Here is a 21,961-nt window from a genome sequence, read left to right as displayed (position 1 = left end):
CCTCCTCTGAAGTCACGGAGGAATGCACTCAAATGAATACACCTACTAATTTATGGCGTCTATTCGCAGGCAGACAAAGAAAGCACCGGGGTGACCATTTTGATCCAAGCGTGGAGAAGCTGTGAATTTTGAGGAGACGCCATCGACAGTGGCTTTTGATGTACGGCCGGCGTGGCGGCGTTTAACAATGTCGGCCTGATGACAAAGAACCCAAATTCTGATGGAAAGACATGATGGAAGATGATGGCTTGACAGGATGACAGATGGTAGGGATTTTTTTTTTTTTTTTTAAGCTGCTGCATCATAACAAAGAGACCCCTGAAATTTTGCATGGTTCTAAGTTCTTCTTTTACTTTCAAACCTAACTAAGATGGATGGAACTTTTCTGCTCGTCATTCTCAGCGGGCCACAAACTCGAAATCCACTCTGGATGATTGCGCTGCATCCGCCCGTTATCATCAACTCACCACTGTCCCTCACAAAGGGCGCTTAAAAGCATCGATTTCGCTCCAGTCAACGACCCTCTGTTGAAAAGCTAGACTTTTGTTGCCATGGCAACTGCTTCTATCCTAAACGCCACACGGATTGTTGTAAGTAAGCTGCGTGTGGCGGAACAACAAAAAAAATATATCCAGACCCTCCCCGCACACACACACACCAGAGATCAGGCCGAGGGTCACAAAGGTTTGGATGAAACCAGCCAAACGTTGCTTTCATGGACGCGCTAGTCGGAAAGCGATTGAAGTAGGTTAAGCATAAAAGCGTCACTGCTCAAATTAGACTGTCCTCCAAAATAGATGACCCAAAAGCGCCCACCCTCCCCTCCTTTCACTGAATGCATTCCACAATGAATTTGTTGAGTTATGTTCTCAATTATATATTTCTATTCTATATTATATTTATTATTCCTTGGCATGTCAGAAAATTTTGATCGTCTGTGTGATGTATTCTGATAAACGAGGCTCGATCAATCTATCTTTAAAATGACATTTTACAAATTTATTTGAACAGTTAGCAATTCCAACAAATTGACTTTGATTTGAGATTTTACTTGAGGTACTAAGACATCTGCTTATGACCCTTAAATAATCTGACATTTGCCACTTTTTTTTTTACATCTCAATGCTGTAAAGCTGAAGCTTATTTTACTCCAATTTGTTCCTAAACGTCTTTCAAGAGTTGCCAATAGCTCAGAATGACAGCTTCGAATTTACTTTGTCATAAGTGGCAGCCACCCCCAGAGTGCTAGAGATGCTTTGTGACTCAGTACTTAGTCATATGTGTCGCTTTGTTATTCATTTTTAATAAGCATCGGTGTGTTCGTCTCAAAGCAAAGAAGGAGCGGTGCTTTCAAGCGAAAAATTAAACTCATTTATTGGGTCAACACCTTTTTCTTACATTACAAACAAGATGTTCCATTCCTTAATGACAGTCATATTTAAGCACAAATTCAAATACCAATGTAAAGCACTTACATTAAACCAAGAAAAAAAAAAAGACCCAATTTCCACCAAAGAAATCAAGTTAGCTTTGAGTTAGCCCAGCAGCGGCACCACCTCGTTGTGGATAGGTGGCGGCCTCTTGATGCTGAACAGGTCACGCAGGTTGACCTCCGGGTCGACGTAGTGCGGGATCTTGCGCTCGTTGAACAGGCCCGCCAGGTTCACCTCCACTTTAGCCCGGCGTGAGATGCGCATGCGAAGAGCAAACAACCGGTTGAGGTTGTCCTCCATCAGGGGGAGGCGATGACCATCAACGCGCTTCTGCCACCACTTTCTGGGACGGTCACGATTCTGTTCAAAGACAATTTTTTAAAGGTAAATATTTATTTTTAAATACATTTACTAATTTTAATAACTTTTTTACCTTGGGTATGGCGACACCAGGGTCATGTCGATGCAAATGCCTGATCATGCTCTCCTACGGAATGCATGCATGTCCAAATTTAGTGTTCAGAAATTGCAAATGGCTGCAGTCATGCTACATACCCGCATGGCGAAGGTGCGCGGGCAGTCTGGGAAGGAGCACTTGTACTTGAGGAGCTTCAGGTGCACCTTGCGGATGTGGTGCTGCAGGTTGAAGGTGGTGGAGAAGAAGGCGTTGCAGTTGTCACGGGGGCACACCAACACCGGCTTGTGCGTGGCGTGGACCCGCTTGTGACGGCGCAGTGAGTTGGCCTGCTTGAACTCCTTTTTGCAGACTTGGCATATATATGTTGCTTAAAAAAAAAACATTTAAATTGATTTTTAATTTATATTATTTGGTTTATTTTACTTTATACTTACACGGGTGTTTGACCATGTGCTTCTGAAGCATGCTCCAAGTGGAGGTGACCACCTTGCAGTTTGCATCTGGACAGCGATAACCTGCAAAGAAGTAATATCACAATAGCTCTGCATTCATTAGGTTTCATTTAAAGGTCGACAACCTGCATGCTTCTTCTCATGGGCATTTCGGGCCATGCGGGAATCAAACAGGGCACCGCATTCCGTGTTTGAACACCTGCAGGAGACATGAGAAAGTCTGGGTTTTAACTTTTTTCCACTCCTTGTACAATTTGGTTGCTGTGAGTATTTTCCACCTGGTGTACTGACAGTTCAATGCCAATATGAACTTACTTGAACTTGGCAGTCAGGCCGTGTTCTTGCAGGTGCACCTTGAAGCGAAATCTCTTCTTGAAAGTCAGGGAGCAGCCAGCCTGAGGGCACTGGAAGCAAAGAGTTTACCCGCAGGATGTGGTTAGATGAGGATATCGCAGAACTGTGGTTAGAGTTTGGCCTTCTGGCTCCCTCTAGAGGAGATTACCTTAAAGTACTTGTCTTTATCACCATGGGTGTAGCACATGTGCCTCTTTAGATGGTCTGCCTGGAAGAAACTTTTATTGCAGGTGTCTAACTCACATCTGTGAAGCAGAAACCAAAGAATGTAAGCATATGTGCATAAACAAGCATTTTATTTGGATTTTCTGACAATTATATTCTCTTGTAAAAGTCTATAAAATATTTTTTTGTTATATTTGACCCTTGAAATTAACCCATGCCTTCTATGATAAATTAGCCGTATCACTACAAGTCCCAGAATGCACCTCGTGCGATGACGTCATGTCTCCCCGCCTCAACTTTAGCAATGCTAGTTTATTAGCACGAACGAGACGCTCGTATGTAGCATTTTAATACGCAGTTTAACATAATAGCGCCTGTCGTTTAAGCACCTCGTGAGTTGTTACACTTAAATGTTTCACTTAAATGAAATTTATTTACTAAAAGTGTGACTTACTTGAATTGCCTCACACAATCATGTTGCTTTAAGTGGCGACGGAGATGTGATTTCTGGGAGAATCGACCATTGCAGCCGTTCACAGTGCACTGCCAAGGACGCTGAGTATAAGATAGTAGTGTTTTTTTTGTTTGTTTTTTGTTTTAAGTCGGCTTATTATACGATTTTTCAAAACGTTTACTTACAGCTCCGGTGTGACTTGCTTCGTGCTGCCGTAGCCTGCTTTGCTTGGAGAAAGTGGCGCCACACGCTGCGTGGAGACACTTGAACTGTTGGTTCACTTGTGGACAACCGGTAGAAGGTTTAACCGCACACTCGCCGTTCATTTTTATTTTAATTCTAATCTTTTTTGCAGTTTTATGCAAAATGAAACCAGCATTGCTGTTTCCAGTCTTTCTTATAGCCATCTAATTGGGTAAGTGGCAGCAGCAGGCGACATTTTGCTCATTTAAATAAAGCTGAATCCAGTGAAGCTAATTTCATTAAATTAATTAGATTAAAACAATCTTTGTAAATATTCCTTTTTTATTTTTTACGAGTTTTGTTTTTTCTTTTTTAATCTGCTACATTTAGTTAGAATTTAAAAAAATAGATTAATAGATCAGTCAAGATTATTGGGTTTTATTTACTTAAAAGACGTTGGTTTTATTTACTTAAAAGACGTTTTTATATGAATATATTTTTTTTTATCGTACAGCGTAGACAACCTTTTGCTGCTGTAATACTTCATCCCTCCTGGGGCATCTACTAGATAATTTTGTGAATTTATTTTTCATAATTCTAGGTGTGATGTCACTGTTTACACAGCAGAGGGCGCTGTAGCTTTGCCGTTCCTATAAATGAACTACAGTACTGTAACTGTCCCTATTTCTGCCTATTAAATCACTGAAGGGCGAGTAAGAAAGTATTTGAGCAAAATCTGTAGTTGATTTTAAAAAAAAAATATTGCACTTATTTTGACTCCACAGTGAGAATTTTAGAGATGTAAATGTCTACCTTAATGAATGTCGCTTGTGCTTATACTCTTGTCCTGAAAGGAGGTCGATGAAATATTCACAATGTGCCTCCATTAGCAGGAAGTCTTCTGGACAGTTTTCTGTAAATGCTTTGCAAGGTTTTCGAGGGTTTACTTAATGCGACATGCGGCTGTGATGGATTCGTGTGTGTGAGTCCTCGGGCCATATGACAGATTGAATAATCTTTAATAATCCTTTGATTGCCAGTATCAGTGTGTGAAGCAGAATAAATACTAATGTACAATATTGTATCTAAACATGCATTTTTCCATTGTTGAGTGTGGTCACGGAACGATTTAAAGTCGTATCTCGAGGCCAAAGTGGGCGTATCCCGCGGCTTCCCCACGTGCCCCGACACGTCGCAGCCCCCTCTTCCGCATACCGCAGGCACGCGTACGTACGCACGCGCACGCTGCGGAGCGATGCTTCCGCGGTGCTGCGCGTTCTCCTCTTGCTCGGCGCATCTTCCTCACTGATCGTCACCCATCATCCATCGATCCCTGCCGCCATAAAGATAAAAAAAAAAAACGATGCTCCTGTGTCATCTTTTGATGTAAATGTCCGCGTACGAGGAACAGGAGGGGAGATGATGACACCAGGCGCACCATAGCCCCTTGGTCTTTTCCCATCCTTGATTTATTTTATTTCTATTTTTTTAACGTTTTTTCCCCTCTTGTGTCCGCTTCGGTGACGTTTTTGGGGGCCTGCATGCGGTGACCGGCGGGAATGTGTGACGACCATGCTGGCGGTGCGGTGCTTCTTGCTCTTTGCTGCAGTGGGCGAGCGGCTGGCGGTGCCAGGTAAGAGGAGACACGATGATTGGCAGACGGATATTTGCACACTTGTCCGGTGCCACCCACCTTTCGTTTTTTGCACCCACATGATGGTTTGGGTTATGTGGCGTGCACGACGAGCCCTGGATGTGACGGGTTTTGCTGCATAGACACATTTCTACCGCAGCCCCCTCGAGTGGAAGCAAGCAACTCCTTGTTTTGAAGCCAAATGGGGATGCACCGCCACAACTTGTGCAACACGACTGCAATGTGTTTTTTAAGATAAATGAGGAGCTCTTGGGAGCAAAGTGGGTGGATGGTTAGCACGGTTGCTTTGCTGCCTAAAAGCTTCTAGGTTTGGGTAGTCCAGTTTCCTCCCACAGCCCAAATCATGTATGTTTGTGGAAAGCTAAATTTTGTTCAATGACACAAAAATCCTTAATTGTTGTTGTGGAAGGGTGGCATGATTATGGCCAGATTGATAATCATGATTATTTTGATCAACAATAATTTGGTTTTCCATTTCGTTGGATTCACAATCTTTCCAATTGATACCAATTTTCCCTTCCAAATCTGTTTTTGTTACACCCGTAAATTTTTAGTCCAACATGAGACTTGTAGAATAAATGACTCGCATAGTCACAGGAAATTAATATTATTAACATAAACGTGCTGTTTTGCCTTCCAGATGTAAACAGGAGCCCAAGCCAGGATGGAGGCGCCTGGGATTGGTTGCCCTGGCCTGGGCAGAGGATGGAAGGCAGCGACACTGCAGCCCAGGTGACCTTCCCCAAACGCCTGGTGCGGAGGACTGAGTCGGAGCAGGAAATGGCTCATGAGCACCTGGACACCAGAGTGAAAAACAACACGCCATACAATTCGGTGAGTTTGACTGCAGGATGGAGATAATGTGGTTGCGTAAGTGGGTGTCAAGTGTCCACTTGAAATGAAATTAGAGGTGTTGGATTTTTCCATCCGTCCGTCCATCCATTATCATCAGTGTGAGAATGTTAAGCGGGCTTTTACTAGCATGTTTGTCTTGACACGTGTGGGCGTGACGGCATCAAGACGACAAGGCTGTCAGTCTCCCAACATCTCTCCGCAGCTACAAGGTTACATCTACGCAGCGTGCGCCTGTTCCTTTTGACCCATTTATTGGCTGAGAATCCCCCGGAATGTCAATGCGGCTCGCCTCACCGCCTTCGCTCCCGCCGCCTGACCTGTTTTGTGCGCAAGCTCAAGCGAGCTTTTGCGTGTTGCCCGTGTGTGCCGGGCCTTTGTTTGCCGTCACTTTGCATCATTCGAGGGGGCCCGCAGGGGCTCCTGGCGGCTTCATTTATTCAGTGATGTGTTGAAGTATGTCCCCATTAATTATGAAGAGGGTTCGTGGTTGCAAAGAGGCACGGGCCAAGGCGTAGCGATCTGATGATGCTAGTACTTCCTGTCACGTGACGGGATTTAAGATGGTCGTCTCACTTTCATTTTATTCTGGTCTGGCATTAATTTGAAATGTTTTGTTTCCAGGCCGTCCACTTGGCGCAGAGCTCTTTCCAGATGGAAGCCTTCGGACGTAGATTCACGCTGGACCTGGAACTAAACCAGTCAGTACTGCTTGCTCAGCTATTTTGTATGGCGACATCTGCAGATGCTTCACATTAGCCCTTGTACACATCCAGATGAAGGCACGGTTCCTCATGTGACCTCTTTTTTTGCAGTCACCTGCTGTCCTCGGACTATGTGGAGCGCCATTTTACGCCGGACGGCCGACCCTTGCAGTCGCTGGTAAGAACCAGAAATAGCAATAGTCTTGCTTAACAGTAGTCAGGAAGCTGGCTCACCTGTTTTCCGGGTTTGGTCACGTGACATTCGCACGCTGAGTTTGTGGGCTCATTTCAGTCATCAGCAGGTGGCAGTAGAGTGCAAGAGGGGTAGAAAGAAAAACAACCCATATGGCGTATCAATTCTAAAAAAATACAAAATGGACCTTATTTGAATGCAAGGTCTCCTCCTCCGACAACAAAATCTGTCATTATTTCTACAATGCTAAAATTCTTTGCTTGGATCTGTGTTCCTAATAAAGTGGCTGCACTGTCTATTTTAAGCACCACCAATCCGCACGCTTGCCTTTGGGATATTTTTATGTCCTATTTTTGGAAAGCGCTTTGAAGTAGTCTGCCGCACAACCATTTTGTACTTTTGCATGTTACGTTCGCGCTTATGTGTATTGCTTGAAAAAAAAACACCTGCTCTGAGATGATCATCTTGAAATAACAGTAAAATGAAATCCACAGAGATTTTCATATGCATTTTAGTAACCAGAAGGCATGCTAATGCTTCGCTGCCCACCGAGCCACCCAACCGCTTTGCCTCCGTCCTCCTGACCAATGGCGAGTCTGTCTCCATGGCAACCAGTTAGCTCAGCAGCGTCATTAAGTTCTTGGCAGCGGAGAGAATGAGAGACGAGGGGGTCGGGGGAATGGGAGTAAAAAAGCCTTCCCGTGTGCTGTGAGTGGCTGGAGGGAGGCAAGGTAGGATGGAGGGAGATGGAGTCCTGCAAGGAGGCCAGATTGTGGCGCCGCATGACGGAGGCATCACGTGACGCCGCGGGGACGTGGGAGGCGCGATGCGTTTGGGGACATGCGTCACCGATTCGGGCCTCTCTTTTGAAATAGCACCACGACAGCCTCGTTCAGTTCTGAAAAAACCTTTTTTGCTTAAATGCTTTTCATTTTAATTGTTAGCAGATGAATCCATTTATGATTAGATAGGAAATGAAGCGGTTAATCGATCATAAAAAATATTTGAAAAATTGAAAGGAAATTGTTTTTAAAAATATAATTTTGTTCTATTTATGCATTGCTTTTTTTCATTTTTTTTTTAATAATTCTTTTTCTGTTTGAGGGAATAATTTCCTCTGTTTCTGAATACATTAATTATAATGAAAAAAGATTCCAGAAATCATTCTGAAAAACAAACAAAAATAATCTATAAAATTGAAAAAAATACTGTGAAAAAACAAACTTAAAAACAGAACAAAAAGATTAACTGCAATACCCTTCTGTAATTTCTCTATATATATTTAAAAAAATATTATTTTGTTGACACTTTTTGAACAGTAAGACAAATAGTGACGCACCGCTACCAAATGATTTTCTTTGTTGACTTATTGAAGAGCGCCTTCCAGGAAGGACTTCCACCTCACTTGTAATTCGGAGGCGAGGATGGTACACAAGTAGGTCACAAACGCTTCTACCGTGGGAGGTTGTGGGGGGTTTTTTTCTGAACCTCACAGCTGACCTATCCCGACAAGCTGTGAAGTTGCCGAGTGTGTGTGTGTTTCAGGTTGTGTGAAACCTCCTCCATATTTGTGTGTGTGTCCGCAGGGAGGGGAGCACTGCTACTACCAGGGAAGGTTGCGAGGTGTGCCCGAGTCCTGGGCGGCCCTCTCCACCTGCCACGGCCTGTGGTAAGACCCCCCACCCCCCGTCCCCACTTTGACCTTTTATGCACTTTATAATATATTCATCTTGTGTGTGTGGCCTTTTTTTTCCAAGTGGAATGTTCTCAGATGGCATCTTCTCTTACTGGATTGAGCCTGTTTACAATGACAGCAAGGAGGTAAATAGAATATAAAAATTAACATTATATAGTGGGCCTTCCTTCCTTCTTTCCCATCTAAACCTGCCCAATGCCTTTTTAAATGGCCCACCCATGTATTTGAATTTATATGTGGGGGAAGGTTTGAAATAAAACCAGATTGTTTTTTGTTGTAGGAAAACGGCGCCCACCTGATCCATAAGATGTCAGATTTCAGGCTCTCCCCCCAGTGCGAAGGTAGGCAAGCTTATTTATAGCGAGCACGATTTGACAACATCCAAAATAACCCAATGGGTCGACCATTCCCTTTTTACACCTGCTTGTCACCATTGCTGCAGATCTAAAAACCTCCTCAGACTGTGATCCAGATTTTTTGCGCATAATGCAGATAAGGTGATAATTACTTTCCTAATGACTTTGATAATGAACTGCGATGTTTGTGTGTGTGTGCGTGTGTGCCAAGACTGCACAGAGGACAACAAGTGGGATGGCAGAGGAAGCGACGAAGACCAAGTGGGGCAGCAGCAGCAGGAGGCGTCGGGGGTGCTAAGGCGATCCAAGAGGTTCGCTCGCAGACCCTCCGTGCAGACCGAGACCAAATATATCGAGTTGATGGTGGTCAACGACAATGACATGGTGAGCGTTCTGAGGAAAAGTTCTGTAGAAAATAAATTAATGGCATAGAGAGAACACATTTGTGCTTTCTAAACAGGACACAAAAGTGGCACTTTTCTTGCTCCCTCTTTTATACACCTGTGTGTGACTGATATTCCATCATTTGTGCATGTTTTGTTTCCTCACAGATTGTACAGCTGCGACGCTCCGGCAGCCAGACGAGAAACTTTGCCAAAGCGGTGGTCAACATGGCGGACGCAGTACGTTGTTTGGATTAGCATCCTTGCATTCTTGCACACACAAACACAGACCCAAGTCTAATAAATCAAGTCTGGTGTTACCGCAGATCTACAAGGAGCAGCTGAATACAAGGATCGTGCTGGTCGCCATGGAGACGTGGACCTCAAAGAATATGGTGCCAGTGGTGGAGGAACCGCTGACCACGCTGCAGAATTTTATGAAGTACAGACGGGACAACATCCGCGAACAGAGCGATGTTGTCCAACTTTTCTCGTGAGTTGATTAACTTGGACTTAGGTGCCGTGGTGGTTCCGCTCTTACAGTGTTCCTCCTGTTCGTCTCCAGAGGACGTACGTTTCAGAGCGCCCGCAGTGGGACAGCGTACACGGGAGGAGTGTGCTCGCCGACGAGGGGAGGGGGCATCAATGAGGTGAGGGGACTTTTTACTTTGTGTTTTGGAAATCCAGAGCAAAGTTTTGGTTTTTTTTCAGTTTGGGAATGTCGGCGCCATGGCCATCACTTTGTGCCAGAGCCTGGGCCAGAACATTGGGATGCGGTGGAACAACGCCCGCAACTCTGCAGGTATGATGTAACGTAAGGGATGCTGAATACCTACCTCAGTCCTTTTTTTTTTTTTTTTGGCTGAAAGAACATCCCTGCACCAGCACTTTTGTAATTTCACTCAGGGTGCTTTATCACCTGCATTTGGAACATTGCTGCCACAGAGCAATGAGTTTGCTGATTAATGTCGAAAGGCCATTTGTGCCGTTACTGGAGTTAAGCGAGCCTTAACTCCTCGTTCTGCTGGAACGCTTCTTCCAAATCATCACGTGATCCTGAACTTGCTTTTTGTCTTCCACAGGAGACTGCAGGTGTCCTGACACTTGGCTGGGCTGTATTATGGAGGACACTGGGTAGGATGTAACATTTTTTTGCTTCAGTTCAATGGGCACTGCGACTTCTGTTGGACGTGCCTTGCCACCAGGGGGCAGTATAATACAAACATATGAATTCTCAGTCAATTCTCATGTTGTATAAAGCAGAAAATTTCACTTCGGCGTTTGGTGCATTGCACCAGATGGCACAAGAGCACAATTTGATGAACAATTTATACTACAGATGGTTCCATTTCTGTCACATTGTTACATAACGTCATTAACACGTTGCACTGTTTTGTTTTTTAATGCAGATACTATCTGCCCAGAAAGTTTTCTCGCTGCAGTGTGGATGAATACCTCCAGTTCTTGCTCCAGGGAGGCGGCAGTTGCCTCTTCAACAAGCCCAACAAGGTGAGAGGAGCAAGATTAGTTAAATCACAGTCGTGGTGAAAGTCCTCTTTGTTTGTGTCTTCATGATTGTTATCTACTGCCCCCTGGTGGCCAAACCGCGCACACCAGAAAGAGTAGCAATGAATTGTTTGTTTGTCTGTGCGTCTCTCAGCTGTTGGACCCTCCAGAATGTGGGAATGGCTTTGTAGAACCTGGCGAAGAGTGTGATTGTGGATCCCAGGTGGTGAGTATAAATCTCTAAATGGGATTTCCAAGCCAGCCCTCCTACATTGTGTGTGCACGTGACCCCAGGAGTGCGCCCGCAGCGGAGGCGCCTGCTGTAAAAAATGCACGCTCACCCACGACGCCATGTGCAGCAATGGACTGTGCTGCCGTGGCTGTAAGGTGCGTACCACAGACATTTATTGGAAACGTCAACCAACAATTGTTACACCATCTTGTTTTGTTTTTTCAGTATGAGCTGAGAGGCGTGGTGTGTCGAGAGGGTGTTAACGACTGTGACATCCCGGAGACCTGCACTGGAGACTCCAGCCAGGTACTCCCATGTATAGAACGTCATTAGAATTATCTGTATACCTTTTGGTTTGGTTGCCTGGCTGTTCCAATACTTTTGGAGTGGAAACGGCATTTGTGTAAGAGTGCTTGTGCCTCACTCCTGCAGTGTCCTCACAACGTCCACAAGCTGGATGGCTACACGTGTGAAACTAATCAAGTAAGTGCTGCGCCTTTGTGCAAATCCACTTCAAGTCCACTTTTTTGATATACTGTTCGCCTCATTTTGCCTCGTCAGGGTCGCTGTTATGGCGGACAATGTCGCACTCGAGACGGGCAATGTAGGGAACTCTGGGGTTTCAGTAAGTATTTAAAAATGTGTGTGCAATGCGTGGGCCACAGCTGACTTCATCCTGCTGTTATTTTCTTTTCATCCGTCAAGACTCAGCAGACAGGTTTTGTTACGAGAAACTCAACGCCGAGGGGACGGACAAAGGGAATTGCGGTCGAGGTCCCGGCGGCCAAGGCTGGCTTCAGTGCAATAAACCGTGAGTGATGGCCAATAATCTCTATTACAGATGACAAAAAATAGTTCAAATAAGACCATGGCACGTTATTTAGCATCTATGTTGTGTTGCTTTAACACTTAAAGCAATGAACGGCTCAGCAATCACATGATGAATGACTAATAGTGCTAATAAGAGTTGAGGGCTCATTATGAAGCCCACTGAAATTCAAAGCGGTTTTCTACTGCCCTCTAGTGGTCATGGTGCGCACAACAAAAGGGAGCATTTATTTCAAGACGTGTGGAAAAAGACTTTGTTTAATTCTATGTAATTCGTACAACACCCCATTTGCATTTTCTGCATTCCCCCACTTTAACACTGTTTTTGTCATCCTAAGGGACGTTTTGTGCGGCTTCCTGTTCTGCGCCAACATCAGCACAAAGCCAAAATTTGGGGATCTTCAAGGCGAGGTGACCAGTTTCACCCTCTACCACCAGAACAAGTACCTGGACTGTCGGTGAGTTTCATTTCAAGGGGTTCCGATCCGGCAAGTGAGGATGAACTCTGGAAACACATGTTTGGTTTTTTCAGGGGCGGCCACGCTCTGCTGGAGGACGGCTCGGACCTGGGCTACGTGGAGGACGGAACCCCCTGCGGGCCCAACATGATGTGCTTGGAGCGACGCTGCCTCCCGGTGGCCGCCTTCAACCTCAGCAGCTGCGCGGGGTCTAACTTGGGACGCATCTGCTCCGACCACGGGGTACGACAACGCTGAGCAGACCCGAGGAGTCGATGCGGATGATGATCTCGTCTCGTGCTTTGGCAGACGTGCAGCAACGAGGTGAAGTGCATCTGCGACAGGGACTACACCGGTAAGGACTGCAGCGTCTTTGATCCCATCCCCGAACCCACCGTCCCAACAGGCCCGGAAAAGAAAGGTAATAATCGATAGGATAATCACTTCCCAAAAAATTGTGACAGCCCTAGTGTTGATGGTGTGTACGTGTTTTTGTTTGGTTTTTAATTTGATCTAGTGGTGTCGTTGTGTTTTCTCCTCCTTTCCCCCTTCCTCCCTCTGCTCTGCGCAGGTCCCAGTGGCACCAATATCATAATAGGCTCCATCGCTGGTGCTATTCTCCTGGCAGCTATAGTCCTAGGGGGGACAGGATGGGGATTTAAGTAAGAGTTCTGGCATGCGTTTGTCCTTCCTGTCTGCTTCCTCATCGTTCAACAGCCTTCCCAGGGTTTAGGATTAGTCTAGTCTGCCAGGGTCCACTATCGCGTCCCCGTCCCCCTACGCTTAGACCTGTGCATGCTTCTCGGTTTTCTTCTCCTCTGGCCTGAAAGGACCGCCTCCTTTAAACATTTACAGCAACCCGATTGGGTAAAAAGAATCTGAATCACAATTGGAGGAATCCTTTTAGGTCAGAGGTCAGTGTGTATGTGTAGTCTGTGCATGTGGGCATAAGATGGGTGGGAGGTTTTAGGGTCGCCCGACCTCTGAAGTCAAACACAAGTAAAAATTAATTCAAATTTGTATCTTAATTTTGAATTTCTGAATCGTCGCCTCATTCTCCAGCATGGTGCTGACCTGCCATTTTGTATTCCGCCTGCAAGAACGCACACACGTTCTCATGAGTCATTGTCATTAATGCGTTTTCTCTTTTCTCCTTCATAAACGCTTTGTTGATGCAGAAACATTCGCAGAGGAAGGTATGACTTGTTCCTTATGTTTTGTCCCCTTTCTTTAATAATGAGAATAATTGTTTGCGTGTTTCATTCCAGATCTGGTGGAGGGTAGGATGTCCACCATCAGTCTCTGTGTCCTGCCCACTTCCTGTCTTCTTCTTTTTCTTTTACTTCTTCTTGGTCGCATGGAGGAGAGAAAAAAGGGAACAATAACAACAGCAAAATGTCTTCCACTCCTATTCCCATCTTTCCAGTCCTCCTTTTGTTGTCACCTCTATCCTCTTTACTGTGCGGGACACACCGGGGTCTTCCTCCACTGTTAGGACGAAGAGCAAATCAGCCAAGATGTCTGCACTGCCTGCCTGGACCACAATCTCCTTCTAATGGAAAAATGACTTGCGTGATGTGTAAAATAAGATTAATATGCTGACGAGGTTCATTCCCTGCCATAGCCTCAACAGCACACGCACATTTCCTGTACTTAATGAACCTGGACTGGATCCAGCTTCGATCTGGTCCATATCTGGACTGGACTAGATTAGATTTGGACTGGATTGGGACTGCGGATGAATGGATGGACAGACGGACGGATGGACGGACCGGAACCTGGACTGATCAGATCTTGACTCAATCTGGAATAACTGGAACTATACCTGCTCTAGATTGAGTCTGGACTACATCTGTAATGGACCACGACCCTACAAGGAACAGGTGTATTTGGTCAGGACCAGATCAAGACTGGATCAAGACTTCATATGAATGGTGCAGGGCTGGATCTGGGTTGATATGGGCCACATCGCTGGATCGGACATGGAACAAATCTGGCTACAGTTCTATCCTGGATCTGGACTAAACCTAAGAAGTGAATTATTGATATCTTAACATTACCTTCAATTTGCCTAAGAATGATGGATGGAACTTTAGTAAATGTGACAATAGTTTTAAAAAAAATCAATTGCTGGCCCAAACCTATTGTGACTATTCTGGAGTGAATCTGGATTAGATCCAGACTGGCCTGGAACAACTGCCCTGGAATTGATCTGGATTATATTTGGAACAGATGTGCTGCCACTTCATCACCGTGAAAATTCCAAGCATGTTTTCCAAAGAAGGACTTGAAGAGGGACCAAGTGTTTTTACCACGACTGCCAAACAGCTGGTCCAAGTGGACCACGTTTCAGAAGATTGAAGTATTGAGGGACTCTTGTGGTTTTTGGGATCACTTGACAGGACCAGCGTTGTCAATGCCAGACTGTACATTTCACTGACACTTGTCAGTGTTCACCACGTTTTTACTCTTTGGACATTTTAACCGAACGCTTGTTGTTTTTTTAAAAGAGCAGAAGAAGAATGTGTGCACGTCACAACGGAGCCCTTCAACTTTTCAATGTAATAACGACATGAAGAAGAATGTCACCTAACAGGACTTGAGGGGCGGATTCCCCTCTGTTTGTGTTTTTGGATGATGTCCATTTTGCTTCATTAGCAATTAGCTCCCTTGTCATGTCTGTGATCTACTTCCTGATCGAAACTTTGTTAAATTGTTAAATTGGTAGGATTTCATAGAAAAATTTTCAAAAAAAGAAACGTTATAATAGCGCTCACAATTTACTGCCAAACTAAACGTGAAAAAACATGACACTTTGTTTTAAACAACCAAACTGCCGAAAGTAGGCCAATGCTAAACTAACCCGAACGCAATTTAGCATCTAAGCTACGGTGCTTTAAACTTGTATAAGCTACGGACTGAGCACAAATGTTCAGCAACATGTGGGCAGACACTATAAGAGTACTTAGTTAGGTATTCTTTATCATCTGCCAAGAGTGATTAATATCAGTGCCGAACTGATGAGCTCAGAGAGCAATCGAGACAACATTTATTTATGAACTGTACAGGCCCTGTTTTTAGGACATTTATAAAATCAACTGCAGAAAATGGCAATCGCAAAAAAAAAGTGAAAGAAAAGCCAAAAACGTTTCCCTTAGCCCATTATGAGTCACTTTCTTTGTGTGATTTCCTACTCAATTCTCACGCGGCCATTTTGTTTCCCTGAGCACATCACTACCTGCAGTGACGAAATCACAAAAATAATGAGCTATTTATGTAAATATGTGCAAGCTATGCTGAATGTTAAAATGCACCATATTGTTGAGGGGGAATCATTTGAACGGCACTTTTTTTTATTTGTACTGTTTGTAAATTTTAATTTCATCCTTTGTCAGGGCAGCCCGTGCACTGCCATGAAAGTGAGTGTGCATGAGCGTGCACTTTTTGGGCGGGTTTTGAGCTTTGCACTGTGTGGTATGCACTAGTATGGCACATATTAGGAATACAGAGAGCGTGTGTTATGTCATGTGCAGAGCTGCTATCAATCATCATTTTAAAAGAGAAAAAAAAAGACCATATTTTTAGACACTTTTTGAATTTAGACAAAATTTAAAAAAAGAAAAGAAAAAAAGGCTTGCGGATAGAGACAAGTGAAGAGAAAAAGAAATAAAAGAAATTCAACTTATTTTCTAATCGCATCTTGTCATGTTTTGGGATGTTTGAGTTTGTATTAAGAGTATAAAAATATTAGTGTTAACCAGCTTCCCTTTTCCCATATTAAGTGCCAGATTATTTTTTGTTTATTAGCTATAAATACCATTTAGATAATGTTAATGAAAAAATAAATATATAAAGTATTTTGTTTGACATAAATTTTGAATTCATGTACTAAAAATACGATTTTTTTTTAAGAAAAAATACTATGGAGAGTACCATGATATAAAAAATAATTTGCATTTTGATAATACTCAGCTAATTTAAAAAAATAAATAAAGGAGGACTTAAAATAAAAATATATAAAATCAAAATAATTCAAATGAGTTAAGACAAAAAAAGACGAAGAAAAAAATAAGGTCTTATCTTTTTCTTATCAGACTTGAACAATGCAGATGTACAATCAAATACAAATAATGACCTTATTTTAATATTGATACAATTATTGGTATAAAAAAAATTACTTAATTTGGTTTGAATTCAACCTGCGGGGGCGTGGCACAGACAGTATAAAAATACAAATTATTTGCATAAAAGCTGATGACAGCCAAAGAGCGAACACGTCAATCTTTCATCTCGATCAACACGATGAGTTCCTCCTTTTTTTTTCAGGTTCAAAGTTCACTCCGGCACATCACCCGTGTCCCACTTGGTCTTGGGCTCCTGCCACCACTCGGACATGAGGGACTCCTCGTAGTCGCCGACCCCCTCGAACTCGGCGTCGGGATGCTCTGAGCGCCTGGAGGCGGCCGCTGCTTCCGGACTCACTTCGCCCTTTGAGAAATTGCAAAGGACAGTAAGCAGATATTTCATTCTTATTGTGCTTTCCTCTGAGTCAAAGTGTCTGGCTGGAATTGTGGGGCTCCTCCTCCCGTTGGAGTTATGGTGTCTTGCGGTCAACACCTCCTGACCACATACCACACGCCGCTGACAGAAAACAACCTCATTTTCCACCCCCAATCCGGCCCATCCGGGCTACTCTGCACTTTTCTATATAATCTGTCCTTTTATAGACACAAGCGCTCCTTAAAAAAGTAACCCAAAATGTTCTGGAACCAGATCTGCTCCAAAATGCACATTTATTGGTCTTTGACCTTCCGCTGTGTTTTGCAGAAATCATTTGAGTATTTGTTTTCCTCATTCCTATTTGCTTACGTATCATGTGTTATCCTAAAATGGCATTTTTGTCCATATGTACCTCGTCCTCCGTTTGCAGGTAGTTGATGGCAAATTGCAGCATCTCCTTCTGCTTGGTGGTCTGGTTGTAGTACCGAGCAGCGTCCTGCAGAGGGAGACAAATATATTGAATAATTATATTATTACTATACAAGATATGGGTTGGAAAAAAGAAAATCAATATTCAAACAATACAATAGATATAAAATGAAAAACAAATGATTGTAAAATAATACAGTTCATTATCCACTTTTCTTCAAATTAGGATTAAAATATAAAGATAGTAACAAAAGCCTCCTGTAGGGGGAGACAAAAAGCAAAACATCAGCCAAATGTGTTTTTATTTTTACATCAGCAGGCGACAAATTTCGCCAGTCCTCCCCAGCTGGTTTTATGATCCAAATAAAAATTGCGCTGAGCGAGCTTTTATATGACGTTGCAGCTCTTGCAACTCTCTAATTAGCACGGCGTTAACGCTGATGCCCAACTTTCGGAACTTACCGGCCGCGGTTGGAAGTCTGTGTCAGCTAGACCCCATTGTTCCCGGTAGTAGCGATAGTAGTCCACGTTCTGACGCATCACCTGGTCATCAGGGTCGAACAGCATATAGCTGGCGGCGCACGGCGCTGCGCTCTTCACATCGTTTACTGGAGGAGAAGCGGAAAATAATCAATCGTAGCTATGCAATGCACACAGGACAAACAAAGGAGAGTCTTACGTTTATAATATGAGAATTGAAGATAATGATACATGGTGGCCACAAAGTTGTTCACAAAAAAGCCGCCCACGTTGGGGGTCAAGTGCTCCTCACAGTCCACCTTACATCTCAGCGCCTCCAGGTACAGATCTGAAAATAGACAACCAGTCACCAAATAATCAATATTAATTGCTTTTAAGTGACAAGTAGGTGTCGGGAAAATCTTGTGTGTCCGCACCCACCAGCCAGCGTCGGATAGAAGTCCTTGACCTCAAGGATCTCATAGGATCCATCACAGGCGGCCAAGCAGGTGTCGTACACATCCAAGTAGGAGGTGACGGCCTGCTCCATGTGCCGAGCGCTGCCGCTGAAGTCACCACTGTTGTACAGCTTCACACTCGTCAGAAACACGCTCTAAACATAATACACACAACTTTTTCATTACTGACACTTTAGGGTTCTATTTTTGTGAGCATGATATAGGAATTACGACAGAAGTGATCAGAACCTCATATGGCTGCTCCTCGCGGTCAATGAGATAGGAGCTCACGTCCACCAGGGTCTTGTAGTAGTTCATGTTCTTGGTCAGCTGGGGGTCATTAGGAGTTTTCTTCAGGTAGGTGTGGGCCGCCGATACCGCCTTTGCTAAATCGTTCAACTGTGGGAAGGTACCCGCAACATAAAATGACATTTATTTATTCATGTAAAACTTTCAGGTGTTCCTAATGTTGTGGCGGGTGGGGGTCGCCACATCAGCCCACCAGAAAAGCAGGAGAACAGTGCGGGATTGTTTTTGGGGGGACGTGGCACAAGCTCACCTAATTGCCCAGCAGGAGGTCGCCCCGAAAAGCTGACTGCAACTTTCCGATCATAACTTTTATTCTCACCTGGAAGTACGCGTACTGTATGTATCGATAAGGCGTCCTTTTCTTGAAACTGTCCAGAAGGTCTTGCCTCGGGTAGGCGAGTTGAAAGACGGGAAAGTCGGCCTTGCACTTCTTAAGGCACGCTGCCCTCAGAAGGATGTGTTGCAAGACGCGGAGGTGCGCGTCGTACCCGTCGTCTCCTTGGCTGACGGAGCTGCAGTTGCGGCCGCAGAACGCCTCGCTGTCCCGCAGCAATCGGTGAAGCCTCAAGCTGTGCTCCAGGTATTTGAGGCTCTCGGCCCAATTGCGCTCCGTGTACTGCTGCATCGCATAGTCGAACGTGGAGCCCAGGGGCAGCAGCTCGTCTGTGGGGAAACTTCGGAAGCTGTACTTTTCGTACTGGGCCCGAGTTAAGAGAAGGACTGATGCTAGGAAAGCGAACGCCGTGGCCACGCCGCGAGGGAGCATCGTCACCCGATGTCTCTCGCACCCGGGACGGGGTCGCGGAATACGAATGGAAACTTGTCTGTCTCCTTAACGGGCTGCACGTAGGCAACGAGACGATCGGAACCTCGTATGCAACGACGTCCGGGTGGGGCCTTCAAAATAAAACACACACGAAATTGAAAATCCAAAACCGTAGAAGAAGACATCAAGCCAATCAAATGCCAGGTTACTTCACCCAAAGCGCATGCGCACTGATGCGGCAAATTCATGTGCTGTCCGGAGTGGAGGTCATAGACGCCTGAACAAAACCCAGGTGAGTCATGATGTATGTTGCCGCAAAGAGAATTTAGCTAATTTAACAATTATTGTCCTTTGAGCTGTTGAGGTTAACGAAATGTTTAATTGTTATGAAATATTTGCGCGTTAGATAAGGTGAAGCTCTACGGGAGCCCATTAGCAAGAGATAAGCGTCCTGTTCCTGCGCATGCTGTTTTATTAATCGGTTCACTTGAGGCTATTTGGTTCGCTTTTGGTTAGAACTTATGCGAGTTTGTGTCTTTTTACACGTTTTTGATGTGTATTCCTCCCACTAGCTGTTTTCGAGTTAGCTAACAAGTAAAGGCTAACCCAGTTGACGCCTTCAGTCTCTCCGGGCCAAAGTCAACAATCCTTGGCCTTCAACTAACTTAAAAATGCACTGAATTGAAACCTGTATTTCTTTTGCAGTACAATTAGATTTTCCACAATGGCCAAACTGTTTGAGTCGATTGGTAAACTGGGACTGGCATTGGCCATAGGTGGAAGTGTTGTCAACTCTGCCCTTTTCAATGGTGAGTGACTTTATTGTTTTTTAAATGGCAATACTGTGATAGATTCGAGTATCAAAATGACTCCCTCACAAGTTGCATCATTAATCTAAAATAATAATGAAATCATCCTTTGAAGACAACTGGCAGTAAACTTTTTTTTTTATATATATAATGACTTCTCCCCATGAACTCCCTTTCTTCTTCCTCTGAAAGTTGATGCAGGGCACCAGGCGGTGATATTTGACAGGTTCCGGGGCGTGCAGGAGGCAGTCATCGGCGAGGGCACTCACTTCCTAATTCCGTGGGTGCAGAAACCCATCATTTTTGATTGTCGCTCCCGTCCCCGAAATGTACCCGTCATCACAGGAAGCAAAGGTACATCGCTAGCCCTATGCTAAAAGTAACATGGATGTACTGTCACCTTCTCTTTCCCCCTGTAATTAATTTTTATTTAATCTGTGATACTTCTCTCCCGCAGATTTGCAGAATGTCAACATCACATTACGAATCCTCTTCCGGCCGGTGACCTCTCAGCTCCCACGTATCTTCACCAGCATTGGTGAGGATTATGACGAAAGAGTGTTGCCTTCCATCACCACGGAGGTGCTGAAAGCTGTAGTGGTGCGTAATTTTAATTTGACTTATTAGGATCGATTTGGATGTATTATTTTGCAAAAACGAATGATGGGTTTGTTCTTTTTAAGGCTCGTTTTGATGCTGGCGAGCTCATCACACAGAGAGAGCTGGTCTCTCGCCAGGTCAGCGAGGACCTTACAGAAAGAGCCAACACCTTCGGCCTTATTTTGGATGACGTTTCATTGGTACGAAATTGCTTTCTCGGGTGCTACAGAACTACCGGAGGAGATAAGCTCACCTGGTGTGCACCAGCTGTGAGCTAAACACAATTTGCATTCTTTCAGACACACTTGACGTTTGGCAAGGAGTTTACAGAGGCTGTCGAGATGAAGCAGGTGGCACAGCAGGAGGCTGAGAGAGCCAGATTTGTTGTGGAGAAGGTACCTCCTCTCACTATTTGGTAGTCCGATGAACATGCGTGGTTCAAACCGCCCATCAAATGTTTTTTTTTTAGGCGGAACAATTGAAGCAGGCCGCCATCATCTCTGCCGAGGGCGACTCCCAGGCCGCCTTGCTCATCGCCAACTCCCTCCAGGATGCCGGCGATGGCTTGGTGGAGCTGCGCAAACTGGAGGCCGCCGAGGAAATTGCCCTCCAGCTGTCTCGTGCGAGAAACATAACATACCTGCCATCAGGACAGGCCACGTTGATCCAGTTGCCTCAGTGATAACATCCGTATCTGTGTAAACTATATTCAGTGAACCATGTGGGAGAATTGTCTAGGGCTCTCCCTTACTGCTACTTATGTCTTTAGCGTGCGGATGTGAAGAACTTAACAATTAAAAATGTATTTCTATCATCATGTGACTTGTGTCAAAAAAAATTGGTTGCATTTCATGTTTTCTATCACAAGAGGGCGTTGTTGTGTGCAGCATAAGGGGGTTCCTTGTGTTAGCAGATTTTTGGGTGGCTTCAAGTGGAAAGAAACTCAATTTTAATTTTATTATTTTAGACATATGAGACAGGATTGGTTCAGTTTGCAGAATACATTCAAAGTTAACATTTTAAGTAGGCTAGTTCGGTCAAAACCTAACTTTATTCATTTGGGAGAAATTTAAAATATTTCTTCTTTATAGTACATTATTTCATATATTCTTAAAGGGAGACTATAACTTTCAACAGGGGAGATTTTATTTTTAATAACCTCGATAGAATTTATAGCATTCGCTTTGTAACATTTATTCATTATTGGCGGGATCACTTCAACAACTTTAAGCGTAAGTCAGGCAGATAAATGATGGATTGTCGTCATTGAGTCTATTTAATGAATTAATCCATGCATTACGGATCTCTGG

At 44.3% G+C, this 21,961-nt stretch overlaps 4 protein-coding genes across 8 annotated transcripts; 2 read left to right on the top strand and 2 right to left on the bottom strand.

Annotated features, from left to right (window-relative positions):
* Positions 1 to 1,348: 1,348 nt before the first annotated feature.
* On the bottom strand, positions 1,349 to 3,693 carry 42sp43 (P43 5S RNA-binding protein). Its single transcript, XM_088357416.1, has 9 exons — positions 3,462 to 3,693; positions 3,277 to 3,377; positions 2,806 to 2,902; positions 2,619 to 2,707; positions 2,429 to 2,502; positions 2,286 to 2,366; positions 1,989 to 2,218; positions 1,867 to 1,920; positions 1,349 to 1,793 (listed from the first exon to the last, which is right to left on the bottom strand). Exons 1-9 carry the CDS (start codon positions 3,681 to 3,683, stop codon positions 1,536 to 1,538), a joined length of 1,206 nt encoding a protein of 401 aa, XP_088213542.1. The 5' UTR covers positions 3,684 to 3,693; the 3' UTR covers positions 1,349 to 1,535.
* On the top strand, positions 3,089 to 16,006 carry LOC148384131 (disintegrin and metalloproteinase domain-containing protein 11-like). 3 transcript variants are annotated; one of them, XM_088357412.1, is made up of 26 exons: positions 3,089 to 3,691; positions 5,069 to 5,092; positions 5,754 to 5,947; positions 6,590 to 6,666; positions 6,781 to 6,847; positions 8,449 to 8,531; positions 8,620 to 8,683; positions 8,839 to 8,899; positions 9,126 to 9,298; positions 9,466 to 9,537; positions 9,624 to 9,790; positions 9,863 to 9,947; positions 10,009 to 10,099; positions 10,380 to 10,431; positions 10,707 to 10,806; positions 10,958 to 11,029; positions 11,098 to 11,190; positions 11,261 to 11,341; positions 11,468 to 11,518; positions 11,597 to 11,660; positions 11,741 to 11,846; positions 12,202 to 12,321; positions 12,396 to 12,564; positions 12,631 to 12,742; positions 13,500 to 13,517; positions 13,590 to 16,006. In XM_088357412.1, exons 3-26 carry the CDS (start codon positions 5,819 to 5,821, stop codon positions 13,814 to 13,816), a joined length of 2,334 nt encoding a protein of 777 aa, XP_088213538.1. In that variant the 5' UTR covers positions 3,089 to 3,691; positions 5,069 to 5,092; positions 5,754 to 5,818; the 3' UTR covers positions 13,817 to 16,006. The 3 variants fall into 3 exon arrangements, with proteins under 3 accessions (XP_088213538.1, XP_088213537.1, XP_088213536.1); XM_088357411.1 differs by lacking the exon at positions 3,089 to 3,691 and adding an exon at positions 12,893 to 12,983 and having other exon boundaries at positions 3,708 to 5,092; positions 13,590 to 13,751; XM_088357410.1 differs by lacking the exon at positions 3,089 to 3,691 and having other exon boundaries at positions 3,708 to 5,092.
* A 384-nt stretch (positions 16,007 to 16,390) lies between these two features.
* On the bottom strand, positions 16,391 to 19,374 carry p3h4 (prolyl 3-hydroxylase family member 4 (inactive)). The gene is made up of 7 exons (XM_088357413.1): positions 18,796 to 19,374; positions 18,417 to 18,566; positions 18,151 to 18,322; positions 17,930 to 18,058; positions 17,713 to 17,858; positions 17,234 to 17,317; positions 16,391 to 16,809 (listed from the first exon to the last, which is right to left on the bottom strand). The coding sequence occupies exons 1-7, from the start codon at positions 19,240 to 19,242 to the stop codon at positions 16,657 to 16,659; spliced, it is 1,281 nt and encodes a 426-aa protein (XP_088213539.1). The 5' UTR covers positions 19,243 to 19,374; the 3' UTR covers positions 16,391 to 16,656.
* A 19-nt stretch (positions 19,375 to 19,393) lies between these two features.
* phb1 (prohibitin 1) lies at positions 19,394 to 21,468 on the top strand. 3 transcript variants are annotated; one of them, XM_088357417.1, is made up of 7 exons: positions 19,394 to 19,534; positions 19,957 to 20,051; positions 20,244 to 20,405; positions 20,509 to 20,651; positions 20,735 to 20,851; positions 20,951 to 21,046; positions 21,121 to 21,468. In XM_088357417.1, the coding sequence occupies exons 2-7, from the start codon at positions 19,967 to 19,969 to the stop codon at positions 21,331 to 21,333; spliced, it is 816 nt and encodes a 271-aa protein (XP_088213543.1). In that variant the 5' UTR covers positions 19,394 to 19,534; positions 19,957 to 19,966; the 3' UTR covers positions 21,334 to 21,468. The 3 variants fall into 3 exon arrangements, with proteins under 3 accessions (XP_088213543.1, XP_088213544.1, XP_088213545.1); XM_088357418.1 differs by having other exon boundaries at positions 19,408 to 19,534; positions 19,948 to 20,051; XM_088357419.1 differs by having other exon boundaries at positions 19,485 to 19,534; positions 19,953 to 20,051.
* Positions 21,469 to 21,961: the final 493 nt, after the last annotated feature.

The sequence above is a fragment of the Syngnathus floridae genome, chromosome 17 (genome assembly GCF_059516105.1).
Source record: "Syngnathus floridae isolate MCC-2025c chromosome 17, RoL_Sflo_1.0, whole genome shotgun sequence".
NCBI lineage: Eukaryota > Metazoa > Chordata > Actinopteri > Syngnathiformes > Syngnathidae > Syngnathus > Syngnathus floridae.
Note: the sequence above shows the minus strand (reverse complement) of the source record. Positions and strands in the feature narration are given on the sequence as shown.

Bases quoted from the DNA above. Each gene is read 5' to 3' on its own strand.
- 42sp43 (XM_088357416.1), bottom strand. From the start codon at position 3,683: ATGGCTATAAGAAAGACTGGAAACAGCAATGCTGGTTTCATTTTGCAT. The intron at 2,903-3,276 runs GTAAGTCACACT...TCTGCTTCACAG, and splicing joins GATTGTGTGAGGCAATTCAA to ATGTGAGTTAGACACCTGCA. The intron at 1,921-1,988 runs GTATGTAGCATG...TGCATTCCGTAG, and splicing joins CGCGCACCTTCGCCATGCGG to GAGAGCATGATCAGGCATTT.
- LOC148384131 (XM_088357410.1), top strand. From the start codon at position 5,032: ATGCTGGCGGTGCGGTGCTTCTTGCTCTTTGCTGCAGTGGGCGAGCGG. The intron at 9,791-9,862 runs GTGAGTTGATTA...GTTCGTCTCCAG, and splicing joins GATGTTGTCCAACTTTTCTC to AGGACGTACGTTTCAGAGCG. The intron at 11,519-11,596 runs GTAAGTGCTGCG...TTGCCTCGTCAG, and splicing joins ACACGTGTGAAACTAATCAA to GGTCGCTGTTATGGCGGACA.
- p3h4 (XM_088357413.1), bottom strand. From the start codon at position 19,242: ATGCTCCCTCGCGGCGTGGCCACGGCGTTCGCTTTCCTAGCATCAGTC. The intron at 17,318-17,712 runs GTAAGTTCCGAA...CTCCCTCTGCAG, and splicing joins CAGACTTCCAACCGCGGCCG to GACGCTGCTCGGTACTACAA. The intron at 16,810-17,233 runs GTACATATGGAC...AATTTCTCAAAG, and splicing joins ACCTGCAAACGGAGGACGAG to GGCGAAGTGAGTCCGGAAGC.
- phb1 (XM_088357417.1), top strand. From the start codon at position 19,967: ATGGCCAAACTGTTTGAGTCGATTGGTAAACTGGGACTGGCATTGGCC. The intron at 20,052-20,243 runs GTGAGTGACTTT...TTCCTCTGAAAG, and splicing joins CAACTCTGCCCTTTTCAATG to TTGATGCAGGGCACCAGGCG. The intron at 20,652-20,734 runs GTGCGTAATTTT...GTTCTTTTTAAG, and splicing joins AGGTGCTGAAAGCTGTAGTG to GCTCGTTTTGATGCTGGCGA.